This window comes from Gorilla gorilla, chromosome 2 (assembly GCF_029281585.2).
Source record: "Gorilla gorilla gorilla isolate KB3781 chromosome 2, NHGRI_mGorGor1-v2.1_pri, whole genome shotgun sequence".
Lineage (NCBI taxonomy): Eukaryota > Metazoa > Chordata > Mammalia > Primates > Hominidae > Gorilla > Gorilla gorilla.
Window position 1 is genome coordinate 73,794,111 of NC_086017.1, and position 19,917 is coordinate 73,814,027.

Below are 19,917 nucleotides of genomic sequence, written 5' to 3' on the forward strand. Positions count from 1 at the left end.
TTTGAGCCTGGGAGATTGAGGCTGCAGTGAGCTGTGATTGTGCCACTGCACTCCAGCCTGGGCGACAGAAACCTTGTGTCTGGAAAAAAAAAGTGATAATTTGAAGAGATTGTATAACTTGCCCAAGGTCACGTTTCTTTTGATTGATGGAACCAGGATTCAGAGTGATACTGACCCACACTCTTAGCCACTCTGCTTAAAATGCCAGTGATAGTAACTAACTGGGGAGGGGGAAGGAACAGCCCTTTGAAGAGGTGACAGCTGAGCTGAGACCTGATGTGTGAGAATACACCAGGCATCTTGTGAAGTGCAAGCACAGAGTCTGGCTGGGAAAAAGATTTCTGGGTTTGAGGAGAGAAGGGAGGTCAGTGTGCCTGGAGCAGAGTGAGCCAAGGAGAGAGAAGTGGGGAATGAGGGAACAGAGGATGAGAGGGAAGTGCAGGTATATCTGGCAGGACCTTGGGAGCCAGGGTAAGGGCTGGAGTTCTATTCCAAGAGGAGTAGAAAGCCACTGGAGAATTTTAAACAGGGGAGTGATGTGATCTGGTGGGGAATTTTAAAGAATCACTCTGGCAGCCTTGTGGAAAGGTTTGTAGACTACTTAGGGGACTTCTTCCAGAGTTCATTGAAAGGGTGCTGGTGGCAGGCCCAATAGTGGTGGCCATGGCAGTGGAGAGAAGTGGATGAAGATTTTAGGACAGAACTTAACTGGGTGTGCTAGTGGCCTGAATGTGATGAGGGACAAGAGAGTTGGAGATGACACCTGGGCTTTTAGTTTGAGCTGTTGGGGGATGAATAGTATCGTTTACCCAAAATGGGGAAGGTTGTTGGGTGAGGAGCAGAGAAGGGTCAAGAGTGAAGTTTTGGACATGCTTGTTCTGTTTGAAATGTATATAAGACATCTAGATGGTAATGTCTAGTAGGCAGCCTGGTACGTGAAACTAGACAGAGCTTGGGAGCAGTCAGGGCTGGAGATAGAAACTTGTGAGTGGCATGTAGAAGTTTGGGATGCGTGGGAAAAGGGAGACACGCAGGGTACTGGGCAGGTTAAATGCTTTGCAGTGCCATTCAGGTTTTCTTGTTACTGAACAAAGTCCTCAAAATGGAGATAGCAACACCAAAGTAAATACATTCACCACAGTTTGGGGTATGGTTTCTAGCAGAGGGACTTCATTCTGCATGTGACTGAAGTTTCCATATACATGTGCTCAAGTGTCCTTGTGCTTAAACCTAATCCTCCCTAGTATGCTGGCCTGGGGTCTCCAAAGTACCTGATGGCCTAGATGTGGGTGCTGGCCCACTCACTAATTGGAACATAGGGGTGACCTAAATCCTGAGAAAGATTTAGGGCTTACACAACAATAAAATCCATTCTTTCAAATTCGTTTAGAATCCATTAATTCAAGTACAATTTTTAAACTTTATGCTCAAGTACATAATTAATGGCCTAAGTTGTATATTACAAGTATATTTTGTAAACTTTTTCATTGAATAATGAATTCATTTTTATTAATTTTATATTTTTCTGTTGTAAATCAAGCTTTTCACTGCATTTGAGCAAGGTCCCTATTTTAATTTGCAGACGGGTTGATTGTGAATTTATGCTTTAAAATATTTAGGAACATACATACTGTCTCTCACACACACATTATTTCATTTCTTTCTGTTGCCACAACATTCCACACTCTGTTCCTGTTGCTAAGGCCCCTGGAATGTCCCAGTGCAGAAAAAGAATATAGAATTCCTTTTTTTTTTTTTTTTTTCTGAAGAAGACATTTTATTTAAATTATTTCGTATCCTCTAGTTTACTTCCAAATATGGATATCTGAAAGTAAAGAATTTAGAAAGCTAAAATTAAAGTTGCTTTACGTTTTCATAAAAGGAACTCAATTTCTTTTTATTTTTCTTTTTGTGAGACAGAGTCTCACTCTTTCACCCAGGCTGGAGTGCAGTGGCGTGATCTTGGCTCATGGCAACCTCCACCTCCCAGGTTCAAGTGATTCTCCTGCCTCAGCCTCCTGAGTAGCTGTGGTTACAGGCACCTGCCACCACACCCAGCTAATTTTTGTATTTTTAGTAGAGACAGGGTTTACTATGTTGGCCATGCTGGTCTCGAACTCCTGACCTCGGGTAATCTGCCTTCCTCGGCCTCCCAAAGTGCTGGAATTACAGGCATGAGCCACCGCGCCTGGCCCAGGGAGCTCAGTTTCATAGGGTAGAATGAACTGGGTTTAAGTATACCATGTTTCTTTCCACAGAGGGGGTGTGTGTGTGCATGCTTTTTAGAGAGATTCAGTGTGCTCATGAGAAATTAAGAACCGAGTTTTCCGGTCACACAAACCAGAGTCCTGGTTATGCTGCTTTCTTGCTGAGTGATATTAAATAAGTTTGTTTCTCCATAAGTAAAATGGGGATTATTATGTAGGGTTATTGTTAGAAATAAATGGGAAAAACCATGTAAGAACTGCTTGGCATAGGACCTGGCACATAGTAGTCTCTCAGTAAATGTCAGCTGGTTATCATTATAGTCATCATCAGTTGCAATTGATCTGAAGTTATTGAGGGAATAGAAATTTTTACAGAAGTATAGATTCTTGGTTCCTTACAGAATAACCCCTATCTTTTTAGTTTTACTAGTCGTAAGTCTCAGAAAAGGATCAAAGGAGCCAGGGTAAAAAAGAATAATTTTGTACATGATAAACATCATGTGACAAATTGAATCCTTATTATTTGAAAGGATCAGTTTAGGTTTTTATTTCTCTTAAGTGCTTTATTTTTAAAGGGGTAGAGGGTTAGTCCACAGAAGAATCTGGTATCTGGCAAAGTGATCTATTTTAAGCAACATTGCTTTACATTCAGGACTGAGGGAAATCACAGAGACCACCAGCAGCACATTGCAGAGACCTAAAACTAAACTAACACTGTTTATTTAATACTGTTTTAACTGCTATCTAATAATAAAACTAATTGAGTTGATTTCACTAATGAAATTGTTCATTTGATATCTATCTCACACTCTTCAGTTGTAAATTATGAATGTTATACCAGTTCTGTAATTTAGATGTATCAGAGGCATTTAGCACAGAAGCATATGGAACTTATGGTAAATGAATTTAAATTTTATTTTTCAGAATGAAATGTCATGTCAAGAAACTGTAATCTTGGAAAATGACTTATTGCATGTATATCATTGCATAGATATAACCTTTCCCCTTCTCCCACATGTGCTATATTTAACTCAATGTGGGCAGGCTTTCAGGGAAAATAGCATATTGTTTGGCTCTTATTTTTTATTAAATAAGCATAGTCACAGAAGTCTGTAGTCTACTGGAAGCTTCTTATCTAATCAGTTTATACCGTCAAAGATGGTCAGCCCTGACATTCCAATTTATTGACGTTGGAATCTGGAAGGACTCTCTAGATATCATTATTCCTCTGGTCTTCAAGAGGTAAGAAATCCAAGCCACATTATAAGTCAGAATTGAATTCCAGCTATTGACCTTAGACAAAGTACTTTACCTCTCTGTGAGTCAGTTTTCTCATCTTTAGAGGGGGGATATAATGATGTCTACCTAGGTAGTTGTGAGGATAAAAATGAAATAATAGCATGTAGAAACTACTCGGTGCTGCAAGTACATCCCCACATCGTGCTGGACTCTAGTATATTTCGGATTATAGCTAGCTATCTGTGCAATTCAGTGTAATAGAAACTGTTTAAGAAAATTCAAGCCATAGCCATGTGTAGATACTAGATCAGTAATTTGATATTTTAGAGATTATCATCACTTGACATCTCCTTAAGGAATTTTCTTCTCCCTTTAAAACCACCAGGATCTCCCTGGCTGGAGAAAGTGTGAAATTAAATCTTCATAGGAAAGAAAGTAGATGCTAATCAGCTTTTTGGATCTTCCCCCTTGTCCTTTAAACTTGGTATTTGATCTACTAAAACATTTGCTTAAATTGAAGTGTGCTAATTTTCCATTCATTGCAGATATTCTAAATAGTGAATATAGTGTAAAATGCTGTTTAAAATCCACTGATTTTGAAATACTTAAAAAGTTAGATTCTGGATCTGAACTTTTAGCTCTGTTCCCCAAATTGTTGTTCATAATTAATTGAATGGTTGAGATGTTTTAGTTAACCATATTTACCAGGTATCAAGTTACTTTCAGTTTTCATGTATATGCAGATAGTTTAGTTTTACTTTTGCATTTAATTAAGTTGCTGTCTTACTGTTAAAACAAACAAACAGCTCGTATCCTACCCTATTTTGGTAACCAAACTGATTGATATATGAAATGCTGTTTGTACTAAAGTTCATTCTGCCTTTCTGGTGGCATTAGTATGTAAGCAAAAGGACTAGAGGTTGCTATGACTTGGAAAAAATATATTAAAATAATTTTCTTTATATGACATGCTGGCAAACCAGCAATTTTACTCCTCTGTCTCTGCTCCCTTTCTTAATTGTTCCATAGAACTCAGGAACCAGAGAGCTGGAATAGAATGCACAGTTAAACAAATAAAAGCATTAGATGGGACAGCTTTGTGAACTAAGCAGTTTACATGGTTGCAGATTCTTTCCCTTAACTCTTGGTAGAGTTCATCTAATGTTGCTTTATTGTGCAAATATATTCATTGTTTGCATTTTAAAAGATTGTCTGTTTCACCACATCATAATTATTTTTGGTGCACTTTAACCCTTTTTAAAGTGTGTCTGTAAGCCTGATTTGATTTCTCTGTTTAATAGTGGTGGTGTACCACATCAGTTCATTTGTCCTGGTATACTTTACAATAAGGCAACTCCTTTAGAAAGTAGTTTCCCGAAATGGTTTCATATCAGTCAGAACCAGATGAGTGAGTGATGCTCTGTTTCTGTGTTGCAGACATGCCAATATTTGGTTTCTGTCCAGCCCATGATGATTTCTACTTGGTGGTGTGTAACGACTGTAATCAGGTTGTCAAACCGCAGGCATTTCAATCACATTATGGTAAGTGCTTAACCGTTTAAAAAATTGTTAATAGAAGGTAAAAGGTAAAGCAAGATTAAACTAAGGAACAGTGATGGCATGCATGGGGCATAATGTCCCTCCCCCACCAGGAAGTAGGCTTTTTAATTCACTCAGTGGGTTAATAACTATCAGATGTTGGGTATTTTTAAATTTTTATTAAAAGTGATAGGAATTTTTTGACTTTTATTGAAATTAGAGAAAGTATAGTTTATAAAATGTCTCTTAAAATGTTGCATCAGTATAATTACAAGTTTGTTTCCTTCTGGAGCCCCTGGTTGTGAATTCAGTGGATTTTAAAATTATATACACTCACAATATGGATGCATGGGCCTTTTTTTTTTTTTTTTTTTTTTAAGGAAATGTGATTTTGAAACTTCTTTGTTCAATAGTTCTAAATATTGGGTGTTAATTGTTGAAGAGTCCAAATACAGTTAGTTGGCATTGTCATAATGCCTTTAAAGTGTTTAAGATTCTGATTCTAAAACTTGGTTTTCTGCCCAGTTTGGCTCAATAGCAAATCATAGGTATTTGAATACCTACCTTGTTTCAGGCATTGAGTATGTAGTATGATTCTTACCGCCACAGAGTTTACAGTCGAATTGGAGAGGCAGGCAAAACTAACTAGATACACTTTAAAAATAACTAAGTTTTTTCCTCATTGCTCTTACTACTACAAATGCAAGCTTGCAATAGAGTAACATTGGGGTTCTTCTATAGATAGAGTGTTTAAAGAAAGCATCTTAGGAGATGACACTGGAGCTGAGTCCTAAGTGATGAGAAGGAGCAACTCGGGCAGCAATCTAGAATAAGAGCGTTTGATGCAGAGGGAACAGCCAGCACACAGAAGGCCCGTGTGGCTGAAGGGTATTTAGTATTTAGAGAAGGGAGGTAGAAACTGGAGGAATCCAGCATTATAAGCAGGAACCTGATATTCATAGGCCAGGCTAAGAAGCAGCTTGGGAGCACTGGAGGATTTATGTAAGAGACTGACACAGTCCTATTTCAGTAGTTGATTTGCTGAGAATAAATTCTGGGAGAAGGGCAGAAGTAGGGGGAATAGTTCAGAGGCAAGAGATGACACCGGACTGAGAGTAAGATCTGGCAGTAGAGCTAGGAAGACTGCATAGCTTTGAGATACTTCTTTTTTTTTTTTTTTTTGAGACGGCCTCTCTGTCATCCACGTTGGAGTGCAGTGGTGCGATCTCAGCTCACTGCAACCTCCGCCTCCCAGATTCAAGCAATTCCCTTGCTTCAGTCTCCTGAGTAGCTGGGACTACAGGCACCTGCCACCAAGCCCAGCTAATTTTTGTATTTTTAGTAGAGACAGGGTTTCACCATGTTGGCCAGGCTGGTCTCGAACTCCTGACCTCAAGTGATCCACCCACCTCTGCCTCCCAAAGTGCTAGGATTACAGGCGTGAGCCACTGCGCTCAGCCAAGAAACATTTTAAAGTTAGAATTTACAGATCTTGCTGTCGAGACTGCTGTTGTTGGGTTAAGAGTCACACCATCATAAGCAACATTCCACCATTTTTTCAAGGAATAAATCCTTTATTTAACCATAAAAAGATTCTTTGAGTTTCTGCTTCTAGGAGAAGCCCTAGGGTAGGCACTAGAGTGGGTACAGAGGTGGATAAGATGTCATTTCCCTGCTTCTGAGTTGTGGACAATACAGACAATATTTTGGAAAAATCACTTGTAATGCACTAAAGATGGGAGGTGTTTTACTGGGGATAGACAGAGCTGCCACATATGGCTGCACAGTTTGTGCACTGAACAACCATATTTGGTGGCCCCAGATTGGCAACAAGGTTGACGTGAGCAAGCACAGGAGCAGGAAATTCCAGGCTCTCTGGGATGTGCTGCACGAGTCACCATTGGCCAGAACTGATGTAGCCACCTGTGGATGAGTGGAGTGCAAAGGCAGGCTGGGACTAGCTCACAGGGCCTCAGTGCCAATCGGAGTTCCCTGCTCTGGACTTGTCGGTGAGGACCTGTTGCAGATTTTTTAGAACCAGAGTGATGTGACTTAGTGGTGCCCCAGAGAATTGATGGGTAGGGTGGATTCCTTAGGCAGAAAGAAGACCTATTCTAGGAGCATTTACTCACTGGTTACAGCATACTTATTTTTTTTTTAATCTTCTCATTTCCGTCTTAGAATATCAGTGTACGGGTAGGAAAAAGTGTCTTTTTTTTTTTTTTTTTTTTTGAGACGGAGTCTCGCTCTGTCACCCAAGCTGGAGTGCAGTGGCGCCATCTCGGCTCACTGCAACCTCTGCCTCCTGGGTTCAAGCAATTCTCCTGCCTCAGCCTCCTGAGTAGCTGGGATTACAGGTACATGCCACTATGCCCGGCTAATTTTTGTATTTTTATTAGAAATGGGGTTTCACCATGTTGGCCAGGCTGGTCTGGAACTCCTGACCTCAAGTAATTTGCCTGCCTCGCCTTCCCAAAGTACAGGGAATATAGGCATGAGCCACCAAGCCCGGCCGGGAAAATATCTTTAAATCACATTTTTCTGTCTTTCTCCTTTCCTGCCTTTCAGTCCCTAGCACGGTATCTCCTAATAAGATACTTGTTGAATGACAAAGCGTTGGTGATAACTTCAAACATGTAAATGGGAAAGTGTGAATTCAAGATTCGTTTACTCCAAGGTCTCCTGTGGCTTGGCAGGAAATGTGACTGACAAAGCCACTAGGTAGGAGGGCTGAGGTCCCTCTAGTGACAAGGGAAATATTAAAGATATGAGAGAGAGGAGAGTTCCTGGCAGAAAGATGAGGGCCAAGTGCTCTGAGAGAGGGATTCTGCTGGGAAATGTGTAAGGAATGCCCTCTTTGAATCAGCAGTGGAGGAGATGGCTGCTGGTGGAATTGACAAGAGGTTTAGAGGTGGATGGGGGTTTGGGAGAGTAACTGCATGAAGTAGAGGGAGGCACCATGTGGTGGCCCTGGAGTGACACCCCACTTACTTGGAGGTAAGGAGAGGTGGGCAGGGTTCCCAGGACCAACAACCTTTCCCAGTGCTGCCACAGTGTCTTCTATCTTTTGGGGACAGGGGTTGTGACAGGAAAGATTATTTTTGGTACATTTTCTTTTTTGTTGAAATTTTTAGAAAGCCAGTTGTTGCATTATTGTTTTCCACAGTTAACAAAAAACAGTTTTCAAATTCAGAATCTTTCACAGTGACTGTTGTAGTCTATTGACCTGCCAAAAGAGGGATGGTACTTTCTTTCAGTGATGTTGGTGAAAATGTGTCTGCAGTCTTCTGTGAATTCATGTATTGCTGATATCCATCTGTTACTTTTATGAACAAATGAATAGTTCCTACAAACTCCAGCAGGCAGTTCCGTTAAAACCACTGCTACCAGGACAAGAAAACATGCTACAGTGGCAGCAAGTCTTGTAAAATCAGTGTTGGTGGTAAAATTATTCTGAATTGGTGAGCAGCTTATTATTCAGAGTAGTTAAGAAGCCCTGTACTTTTTTGCTAGCCAAGCTGCAGTTTTAGGAGTTAACAATTAACCAGGATTTCCATTTGAGCAATGATGGTGAATGATTGTGCTGCCATTTTGGCATTTCCAGTTTTTTCAGTCTGATTGCTCTCACAGCATAGTTTGCTTTCTTGGAAACTACATAGTAATACCATGATTTCTTGATGTTGTTTTAATGTTTTAAAATACTCCAGTGTGCCTCATATTTCTCTTCAGTTACTTAGTATTTTTAAGAATAAGGTGTGAAACCCCGTCTCTACTAAAAATACAAAAAATAAGCCAGGCGTGGTGGTGTGCGCTCCCACTTGGGAGGCTGAGGCAGGAGAATGGCGTGAACGCTGGAGGTGGAGCTTGCAGTGAGCCGAGATAGCGCCACTGCACTGGAGCCTGGGTGACAGAGCGAGACTGCATCTCAAAAAAAAAAAAAGGAGTAAGGTGTTTCTTACTGCTAATTTCAGATTTAAAAATATAATTCGAATCAGTGGATCCCAAACCTGCTGTGCATCTGAATCAAAGAGGAGCTTTCTAAGTGAGCAGCTTCCCGAGGCCCACTCCAGATGCTCTGAGTGGGAATTTCCAGAGATAGAACCTAGGAATCTGCATTCTAAACAGCTCCCTGGGCTGATTCTGACACACTGGCTGGCTGGAATGCATTGCTTTCACAGAAGCAGATACAGTCCACTTTGGTGGAGCTGCTGCTTGGTACATACAGTGGGAGACATACAATGACTGACAAGAGATTGGTGCTCAGAGATTCGTTGAGCCAACCAGAATGGCAGGAAGGGAGGCCCCTACTTTTTAAAATATGTGTATTATGTGCTGCAGATGTCACATTAATTGCCAGAAAACTTTTGAGTAGGAAGCAGCGTTGAGATAGTGACGTTCCTAAAGTCAGAAGCCCCATTCTTTTGAGGTGGGAATCTTAAGTTCTTCAGTTAGTTTAGTGATAAGTGTGTTGGTCCTATACTGGCTACTGAATAGCATAAACTGTGTAGTACTACTTACATGCATTTACTCTGGATCTGAATGGTGGGATTAGCACAGGGTTAGCAGATGACTTGTGGGGTGTTTTTGAGGCTGTATACTGAGAGTTTCCCAGGAATTCCTATTTTGTGCTCTGCAGCTTCTCTGAGTTTGCTTATGAAGAATACGTTAATGTTTCTCTTTTATGCAGACACAGGGGTGATATTACCTAGGAGAAATAGATGAATGATGTTTATTCAGCTTGGACAAGTACCACATTTAGAATCTCTGTGATTAATTGAAACCCTACTCAGATGTTGGCTGTTTAAGTATTTGCTTCAGATTAGTTAGGCTGATCCATTTGTTCACCTTTGGGCTCAGCTTGAGTCTGTAAGCAGGTTGGAGTAGCCACTTTTTCCCAACCTTAATCAAGTGCTGGCTTTATCATCTGCTGACTTAATTCCACTTAGTATTTTTCTTTAAATCAGACCAGTTTTATTTAAATAAATCAATTTACAAGGAAAATCTTAGTAGAACAATAAAGGGGGAAACTAGTGTTGTCTGCTGTAAGAAGTAGTAAATGTGAAAATGAATGCTGTGAAAAGAAAATTATTTAATTTTATGTTGATGCTTTTGCCAGTGCTGGCTCTGAGCCTGAGGCTTGCTCTCTGTTAAAATGGAGACTAGCACATTTTAGGCAAGTGTTGTCCCCACAGTAGTGTGATATCATCAGGAAAATGGAAAGAGATTGGAAAGGGAGTAAGTTTTCACTTGTCATTTGATGTTATTAATATTAGAGAGTGATACCTACTCCATATTGTTGGGAAATACCAGCTCAAGTTCTTGAATTTTGTTAAATCAGATGTTTAAAGAGCTATCTACTGAGGCCAGCCTTAGCCCTAGGAAATAACAGACCTTGAAAACAAAATTTTAGAATCTCATGTTGATCTGTAAAAAGACCACGTAAGACAAATACCCTTTGTCATCTATCGATATGTTATATATTGAGCCACTACTGATCACTGTGAATGGTATGTGAGTCTGTTGGTGAGGCTTCAGTGTAAAACATCTGCCTTTCTCTCAGACTGTTCACAAACCGAAGTGTCAAAATTTGGCTTTTTCATGACTTTATGAACGTAGTTTTAGTAGAAACACTCCTGTGATCTTACAGCTTTCTCTCCTTGCACGTATTACAAATCCTGTAAAATTAACAGCCACACACATTGCTTGGACTTAATGTTCCTTGATATGCATTGAGGTGGTTTGGATTCTTTTAGATGCTATCATAAATTATATTTTCTGAAACGTCATTTTCATCAGGATGAGCAAATTACTCATATATTCATATGAGAAATTACTCATACTTTTTTGAGCTAAGTAATTGGTTTCAAAGAATGTTAGTACTATAAGAGAAAAATGAATTTTTACTCTGAGATCTGATGGACTGGTTCTGGCAAAAATGCTGGTTCTCATTGTTGACAACATTTCTCATAGTTCTGACCAGCAATTGCCATCGTATAATTATCTTGCATCACAAAGCAGAGGTTTTACCATTTAATACAGAACACTTCCCTCCCGTTTTGCTCTCTGATTAACTTAGACCTGGAAAGTAACAGGTTCAGATAGTTTTTAACATGTCATTTTATTTAGCTCATAACTGTTTTTGATAAAGAAAGAAAATGTTTTTTTCTCTTAAGTATGCTAAATTTAAGTCCACTGACTAATGATAACTTTTAATAGTACCTGGTGATTTACGGAGAATTTTTGCATGTATTATTTTATTTCCTGTTCTTAACAATCCACTGAATGGATTTTATGCTTAGTTTACAGATCAAACTCGTAAATGAAATTTCATTCACACAGATAAAATATACCAACCAGACCATCTTTTCTACCTACTAACATTGATTTATTTTGCATGATAAGGATGTATAGAGTAAAAAGAATTCGGAGACAATATGAATTGCATGTGTCACAAAACTATCATTAGTGACAGATGTTCTAGCTGAAGTAGAATTTTAAGTTTGCTTCGAGAAGCTGGATCAGTATTGTAAACGTGTTACCTCAGAACATTTAGTAATTCAAAGATATAATGATGGTAGGTAGATAATTGATTTAGCATAGTCATTGGATTTCTCTTCTGCCTGTTCTACTTTATTTAATTCTAAATCATAGTCGCTATCTAAAGCCAAACTCCTCCTCTTTTTGTATGAGACTCGTAACATTTTGTAGCTTCTTTAGAGAATTGGCTGACATGTTTATTTCTGCAGTCAGTATAAAGACTGAAACTTGTTGCAGAGCAAAAAAAAATTACCTCACTCTTTTGCTTGGAAGACTTGTACCAGGTCTTTCTCCAGCAGTCGGGGGATGAGCCAGGGATGGGAGCTAACCAAAACAGGCACATGAAAACATGAATGATGTCAAGGTGGACATTAGTTTAACTCTGGAAGGAAATTCCAGGTTGGCCTTTTGCCCTAAACTTCTTGTCATTAAGTAACCATTTTTGGATAAAGAAAGAAAATGTTTTTTATTTCACTTGTCATTTATTGTTATTAATATTAGAGAGTGATAGCGTGACATACAGTGTATTCATTTTTTTCTCTGCTACAAGTGAAAGAATGCTAATTAAATTTTTCAGATAACTTAAGTAGTATTAGATAAAGGTTTATTCTCTCTCAGCTAATATAAATTTATCTTTTTTCCTTAGTTGTATTATAAGCAAATATCTTTAAAATGAAGTTATGTCATTTGTAGGAGCAGCATTTTAATTTCTAGTTATAAAATGTACTTATTTTTCCTCTTACTGATATCTGTGCTTTTATGAATGTCTGTGCCTTTGGGGCCGCTTTAGAAAGGAATTAAACTAGCAATGGTATTATTCATGCATTTAACAAAATTTACTGGGTGCCTAATATATGCTAGGCATTGCCCTCCACTGAGGTAGGAAAACAGTGTCTATGATTTCATGCACCTTATATTCTGACTTAATACAATACATTGTATTAAGGAGGAGAGAGAAAAATGAAATTGTGTGAAATCAGATTGTTTCAGGTAGTGATAAATGCTAGGAATAATGTGAGAGAAAATGACTGGGGCAGACCACTTTAGGTAAGTCTAGTTAAAGAAAGCCTGTCTCTGGAGTTGATGTTTAAACTCAGTGATGAAAGAGAGCCAGCCCATTTGAAGATGTAGAGGACAAGTGCTTCACATAGAGGAAATAGCAAGTGCAGAGGTCCTTAGATGGAAGTGGTCTTGGCAGAAAGGCCAGTGAGGAGGCCTAAGGACAGTGTGCAAGGAGGAAAGGGGTCCAAGTTGAAACTGGAGAGGTGGGTCCAGGACCAGATGACACTGGGCCCTGCAAGCCATGAGAAGAATCAGGATTGGACGGCGCAGGCAATGGGAAGTCGCTGGAGGATTTTGGCCAGGAAGTGTTATGATCACATGGTTGCTGTATGGAACACAGGGGGCAAATGTGGAACCAGGGAGACCAGTTAGTGAGCTGTTTTATACTAGTTAAGGTGAGAGCTGGATCAGGAGAGAAAGCTTAGGTTAGGATTGTAGCAGCAGGGGCAGAGAAGTGTGAACAGAATTAAAATCTGCTTCGGAAGTATAAAGCCAGCAGGGCTTGCTGATGGACTGGGAAAGGAAGGGAGGAGGAATGACTCATGGGGTTTTTGGCTCAAGCAGCTGGATGAATTTACTTGAGCTTATGGATCAGGAGGTTGTTCTTTCAGTTTGTATATGGGCATTTATTTTTAATGAGGTGCACTGACCTGAATAAGAAGTGTTGATGTATTATATTAAGTCTTTAGGCATTTTCTAAAGATTATAGAAGAAAATAATTATTGCAGTGATGCCAAGTTGGGGGTGGGGGGTCATTTTTTCTTTTCAGTTTTTTAATGTTTCTGTAATCTAGTCATATAAGCCAGGAAACAAAAGATATTGTGTGCACTTTCCTGGGACTTCTCATGTATTCATTGGGTAATTGGGAAAATTTATTGACTAACAAAAACCACTGCCTTTCAATTTGTTTTTAATTATTAAAATAAAATACATTGTAAAAGAAATTAAACAACCAGAGGATAAGTATGCAATCAGAATGAACAAAGCTCCTTCATCTTACTTTTCAGGGGTACAGTTTGACATGTACTCTTGGGGGGTTCCTAGAACCTGGACAAAGTAATATTTACCAGTGTATTTTTTCCCCTCACATAAAAAAAAGTAGATTCAGTGTGAATTTACATTTTTAACTTAATAATCTATCTAAAATATTTTTTCATGTTAATACATATTGTTCTGCTATAGTCTTTTTAAGGACTGCCTGTTATTCCACTTTATTAATGTATTTTCACTTAACCTGACTCCTGTTGATGGACACTTAGATCTTCAGTGTTGCATTACTGTATACAGTGCTCTAAGGACCGTCCTTCTTTGGGAATGTCTGTCAGTATTTTAGCATATTGATTCTCCACATGGAACCTGGTCACAGTGCTCTCCAGGTTTGTACTACTGTGATTTGATGAACTACTTCAGCAGTTCTGATTTGGGTTGCCACAATAATAAGGCAGTGAAAATGTGAGTTTCTGGCAATATCTATCTTTATATATATATATAAATTGTTTATAATGTATATATGGATCAAAACATTACACTGTACTGTAAATATATAGAACTTTTATTTGTCATTTATACCTTAATAAAGTAGAGGAAAAAACAGTTGGGAATTTTTTTAAAAAAAGCTTAATAAAAATTAAGTAAGAAATTATTATTTAATATATATATGAATTGTTGATATTCACCAGTGTCACTCTTGACTTGCCTGCTACATGTAGAAATCATTAGCTATTATAGGATCGCCATGCTTCAGCTTTAATGGAGATATTTCGGGATATAAATCCATATTTTATTTATATTTTCTAAAAAGTACTTTTCCTGACAGTCATTTCACAAGAGTAATTTGTACGATGACTAAGATAAACACACCTGCGATTTCAACCCCACTAAGCTGTGATCTTACATATGACCAGAAGAGGGAGTTTTTATCACTTCTTAATATTGTGGTACCTACTACCTGACTGGAATAATTCCTCTGATGTATGTACTAGTCCAAGTCCATAAAACAGACTGGTTTGGGAGGGGCCCAATAGCTAACTTTAGCTATTTCCCTCATCCCACATTTTGTGTGTAGAAATCCCACTCTTGAGGTTTACTTCAAAGTAATTTTATACCTTTTCATCTTGTGCATTTGAATGTTAAAAAAGAAGAACAGATGATTATTTCCATTTAAAATAAAATACAAATAGCCCCTGATCACACAATATAGAGTTCTTGGTTTGTATTCTCTTCAGGTCACAAATAAACTTTGGAATGAAATTTGTTTCGTTGCCTCTTATGCTTGATATATTTATTAAAAAGGTTGTTAGAACTTCTGTTTTGTGTTTTTGAGACAGAGTCCCACTCTCTCGCTCAGGATGGAGTACAGTGGTGCAATCTCAGCTCACTGCAGCCTCCACCTCCCAGGTTCAAGTGATTCTCGTGCCTCAGCCTCCCGAGTAACTGGGACTACAGGCATGCGCCACCACACCCAGCTAATTTGTGCATTTTTAGTAGAGACAGAATTTCGCCATGTTGGCCAGGCTGGTCTTGAACTCCTGACCTCAAGTCATCTGCCTGCCTCAGCCTCCCAAAGTGCTGGGATTATAGGCGTGAACCACCATGCCTGGCCTACCACTTCTAATACTGAAGATTTGTAGTGAGCTTTAGAGAGTTAAGATGTTATTTTGCCAAAGTGGCTAATAGGCCTTTTTCTGGGTGATTCAACTGTGGTCTGTTGTGCTACTTGAGTCTCAGTCTGCTTAGCCAAACAAATTAAGAGAGTGACAATAATCAAGATACACTTGTTTGGTGTAATACCAGAATTTTGTATTTCTTTTTTTTCTTCTTCTTCTTCAAGACAGATTCTCACTCTCTTGCCCAGGCTAGAGTGCAGTGGCGTGATCTTGGCTCACTGTAACCCCCACCTCCCGGGCTCAAGCAATCCTTCCACCTCAGCCCTTCCAGTACCTGGGACTACAGGCACACGCTACCACACCTAGCTAATTTTTGTGTTTTTTGTAGAGGCAGGGTTTCACCATGTTGCCCAGGCTGGTCTCAAACTCCTGGGCTGAAGCAATCCACCTGCCTCTGCCTCCTGAAGTGCTGGGATTACAGGTGTGAACCACCACACTCGGCCAGAATTTTGTATTTAATTTTTCTTAGCTACTTTCACAGTGCATTTTTATAACACAAATTTTTTAGACCTGTTTCTTTATAGATTTTTTGATTGGCATATGAATATATGAAATATATACACCTATAACGTATTTTTATATAAATACACAAATGTAATCATCTCAACTATTTTCAGTGCAGCCTTTTTCTTATTTCATTGGCTCTTTCAACTTACCTGCCTTCTCTAACTGTAGCAGTCCATGCTACGCTATAAATCATACATGCTGCATTCTTAGTATGTAACTTAATATGCATCCTTGTATATTTTTCTCATGCTTCTAACTCTATCCAGGCACATAGAATCACGTATTTTATTAGTAGGGGCTTTTGGTGATAGTTTTACAAAAAAATGGATCCTATTATGCACACTTCTGCTCCTTTTCTACTCAACAATACCTCATGTAAATCCATTCACAGCCCTGGATAACACTAATCCCCTCTTTTTAATGGTTGCATACTGCTCTAAAGTGTGGCTGTGCTGTAGCTTCCTCTGCCAGGCCCTCTATGGACATTCATTTTGTTTCTTGCTTTTTGTCTGTGTGAACCAAACAGCAGTACCCACTCTGGTACATACATACTTAATTACTGGTGGTTTAGTTTCTGTGGGATAGAGTCTCAGGAAGGGATTCCTGGGTCACAAAAGATAGTTATTTGCAGTGTTAATAGCTGCTGCTGGATTGCTTTCCAAAAAGGCTGTAATGCTTTATATCTCTACCAGCCACTATGAGAGTATCTCCAAAGGAGTAGGTGTTGTATTTATTTTTCTGAGCTTCCATTTAATTTTCTAAAGCCTCTTACAGTGTTCCTTAGACACACACACACGTATGATTAATTTTAATTTGAAATAAATTTCTCAAACAGCCACGAGTCTAGTAATACTTAATAATATGACACAAAGAGATCTTTCAAAACGAGTGATTATTTTAAAAAATATTTAAACAATTATAGGCAGTTTCCCGGGCATCTATGGGAAGTTTCTATTCATTCTGTATGGAATTTAAGGAAGAAATCTCATTCTCTTATGCTAGGATTCCCCTGTGCAAAATATGAGGCCTCCTAGAGGATCATAATTTTGAGTGTAATTAATTGCAAGGCCAAGGAAAAACTATGGCCAGTTTTGTTTCTGATCTCCCTATCCTCTTTGCAGTTGGTATGACTGGTTACCTTATAATGGTGTTCATTGTGTGTTTCAAATGACTGGGCTGAGGTCACGCTGTGGTTAACTCAAAGCCTGTGTAAATCAGGCCATGAAGATATATTTTATTTGCCTGCCTTACACACATGAAGTGTGGCTGAGCCCTGGAGAGCCATCGACCAAAAGATCAGCTAGAGGAAGGCTGCTACATGGTTTTAGCCCCCAAGGTGAATTATCCCCATTTAAATTTCATCTCCCACCTCTCCTAATCCAGTGTGAGTACCTAATGAGCTCTGGATAATAACATAGCAACATTTCTAGGTGAAGCTAATCTGATTCTGGATAGCAGGCTTCCAGGCCCACAGCCGAATGAATTGCTTGGTATTTCCAAGTTTGAAAATACTTTTTTCCCCTTTCAAGTGCTCCTTGGCAGCAGGTAAGGAATGTTAAAGCTCCTGTAAGTGCCAATTAAGGCCAATTATAACTCACCCGGCCTGCTGAGACAGTGAAGTGGAGTTAGTGGAGACTTGTATTCCTGTAAAATGGAGAACTGGCTTTCACCAATGATAGGAACACAGTATTTCATAACTGCCAACAGCTTGTTTGTTGCCCTCCAGAGCACTGAATGACACCTCTGCTGGCTTCTCAAGGATTCAGTTTAGGAAATCCCAAGATTTGTAGGGGACTTGACTAATTTCTATAATAGAAACCTCAGTTTTTCTGTTTCTGTTTAACTCCTCTATCATCCATCCAGTTTCTCCTTGGTTGTAATCATAATAGCTAACATTTGCTGAACGTTTAACAAGTGCTGGGCGTTGCATTACCTGCATTATCTCAAATTTACTCCTCACGCCAGGCTTGTGGGAGGAGGCAGTATCAGTCCTTAGCTCTCCTGAGTCTCTTGCCCACGGCTGCACAACTAGAAGTGCTCAGACTGCAGGCTGGCTGCCTCCTGAACCCAAACCTTGAATGTTCCTCCTAGCCTCCTGCAAGTTTGCTTGTTTGCTGCGAATAGGCTAATGCACAGTTCAGAACTCCCTTTGTGCACTAGAGTAAAATTGACATGTGTACACCATACAAACCACAGCTGATACATATAATTTTCGGTCAGTGAGGCACGGATGTTATTCTATTAAGATGTTATTTTAGTCTGTAGTATTTTTTTAGTCTGTAGTCTTAATTTTTTTCTTAGGGAAAAAGAAATATGACCATGTCCCCAGACCTAGACACTTACGTCTGAGCCATCATTGGGATATTTAATATCAAAATAAACTTTATTTGGATAGGATATCGAGAAACGGTTTGAAGAAAATTGTGATAATGCTTTACAAGCAGAACAAAGCAGTATTTGCTTAAACATTTTATTCAGGGCATTAAGAGGGGCACATGTGAGTGTTTAAAATTTTAATCTGAGCTTTGTTCTCAATTTCTGTGTATGTGTACAAAATTAATATTTTCCTGGCGTACACGACCATTCATCCCTTTTCTGACGTAGGTCTTAAAAATAAGTTAAAATTCGTTTTTCTCTTGTTTATTTGTGAACTTAAATATAGACGTTTGTTTGTAGCATTTAAGAACATTTGCTAAAATTCACCCTGGTTTTCTACAGGGTTGCAGAACGACTTGATTCTTAGAACTGTCTTGGATTGGCTGACTCTCATAATGATATTTTTCCCCACTGTATTTCGTACAATCACTGTGTACGAAAGGGAATATTAGAAAGGCAAGCATTTGTGCTAGGAAGGCCAGCAAGGACTCTGGTGTTCTGTCGTACAAGTACAGTGATAGGGAAGTGAGGTTTAGCTCGAGAAAGATCCTCCTACCCTGTTCTTTTCTGCTATTGATGGCATTAAGGAGATTCCTTGGCTACCCCTGCAGGGAGGCAGGTGAAGTAGGGTGAACAATACTAAGACCTGTGGCAATCAGGTTTTACAGCCATGGAATTTTTTTTTTTTTCTAGCTGAAGAAAAGCTTCAGTGAATTAACTTAAAATTCTTATTTTCGCTTATGAGCTTTTGAAAAGATTTGGGAGATGTATTCTCATCCTGTGCTTCTAAGGCTTGCTGGTGGCTCTTCCCTTGTGTTCTTCTAGTGTCTTCTAAGGGCTTCCATAGTTTTGGATTGTATGAACGTTACTGTAAGGAATCTGGGGGGAAAAAAGTGGGTTTCAGAAAACCCCCTGGGTCTTAGTATTGTTGACATGGGTTGGGATCTGAATCCTTGTGAAAATAGGGCAGTGCAGCTACTGTTCTTTTGTTTTAGAGTCAATTTAAAATTTGGTCTAATAGAAGCCGTTTTCATGCCTCTCTCAGAACTCTTCCCCGCACCTTTCAGGCTAAATCATTTCCACATATGTAATTCATGACTTTTGCCAAATATTCTGTATGGGGTGATAGGATTCTGTAGAAGAATCTTTTGCTGCTTCTTTTGACATTTAAAAGAGTTCATTTTGAACTATCAGGTATCTAAGTCATTATTATCATAAAACTCAGATCACTTGGCAGTTTTTTCCATGTCACTTGTGGGGATTTTTTGTTGTTGTTTTGTTTTTATTAGAACTCTGTCACCTGGGCTGGAGTGTGGTGGCACAGTCATAGCTTACTGCAGCCTCAAACTCCTGGACTCTTGCCTCACCCTCCCAGGTAGTTGGGATTACAGGTGTGAGCCATTACACCCCATTCTGTGTCATTTGACAGTAGATTTGTTGATTGGCCAGAGAGAGGGAGTGTGATAGGGATGATAGGGAAACAGGCCAGGAAGACACTGTTTTCAAGGGGGCACTCAGTGAGAGAAATTCTTGGATTTAAAAGTATGAAAGCTTTAGTCAGTCCTCCAGTGATTGAACAACAAACTGGACAAACGTGGATATGAAATTATACATATTTTACAAATATGCACAGAAAGTGGGTTCAGATATTTTTTTACTAGATTTAGGAAGGAAAAGTATGCTTAGGAATAATAAACTTTTTTTGAAAAGCTTAGCAACTATAGATAGTATAGGGGAAATAAAACCTGGAAAAATGCTGCAGGTATTTTATAGAAATGTTTAAC

General features: G+C 39.1%; 1 protein-coding gene across 21 annotated transcripts in view; it reads left to right on the forward strand.

Annotated features, from left to right (window-relative positions):
• Window positions 1–19,917, forward strand: part of ATXN7 (ataxin 7) — a 147,809-nt gene that overhangs the window by 83,078 nt on the left and 44,814 nt on the right. For 20 of the 21 annotated variants that reach the window (XR_010132851.1, XR_010132853.1, XR_010132852.1 and 17 more), the window contains one exon: window positions 4,884–4,988. Coding sequence is in view for 16 of the 21 variants with exons in the window: in XM_063703881.1 (XP_063559951.1) it covers window positions 4,884–4,988 (105 nt within the window). In the remaining 5 variants the exon portion in view is untranslated. Of the gene's footprint in view, window positions 1–3,266; window positions 3,450–4,883; window positions 4,989–19,917 lie in introns of those variants that run through there. The other variant, XM_055383905.2, reaches the window with a different exon arrangement.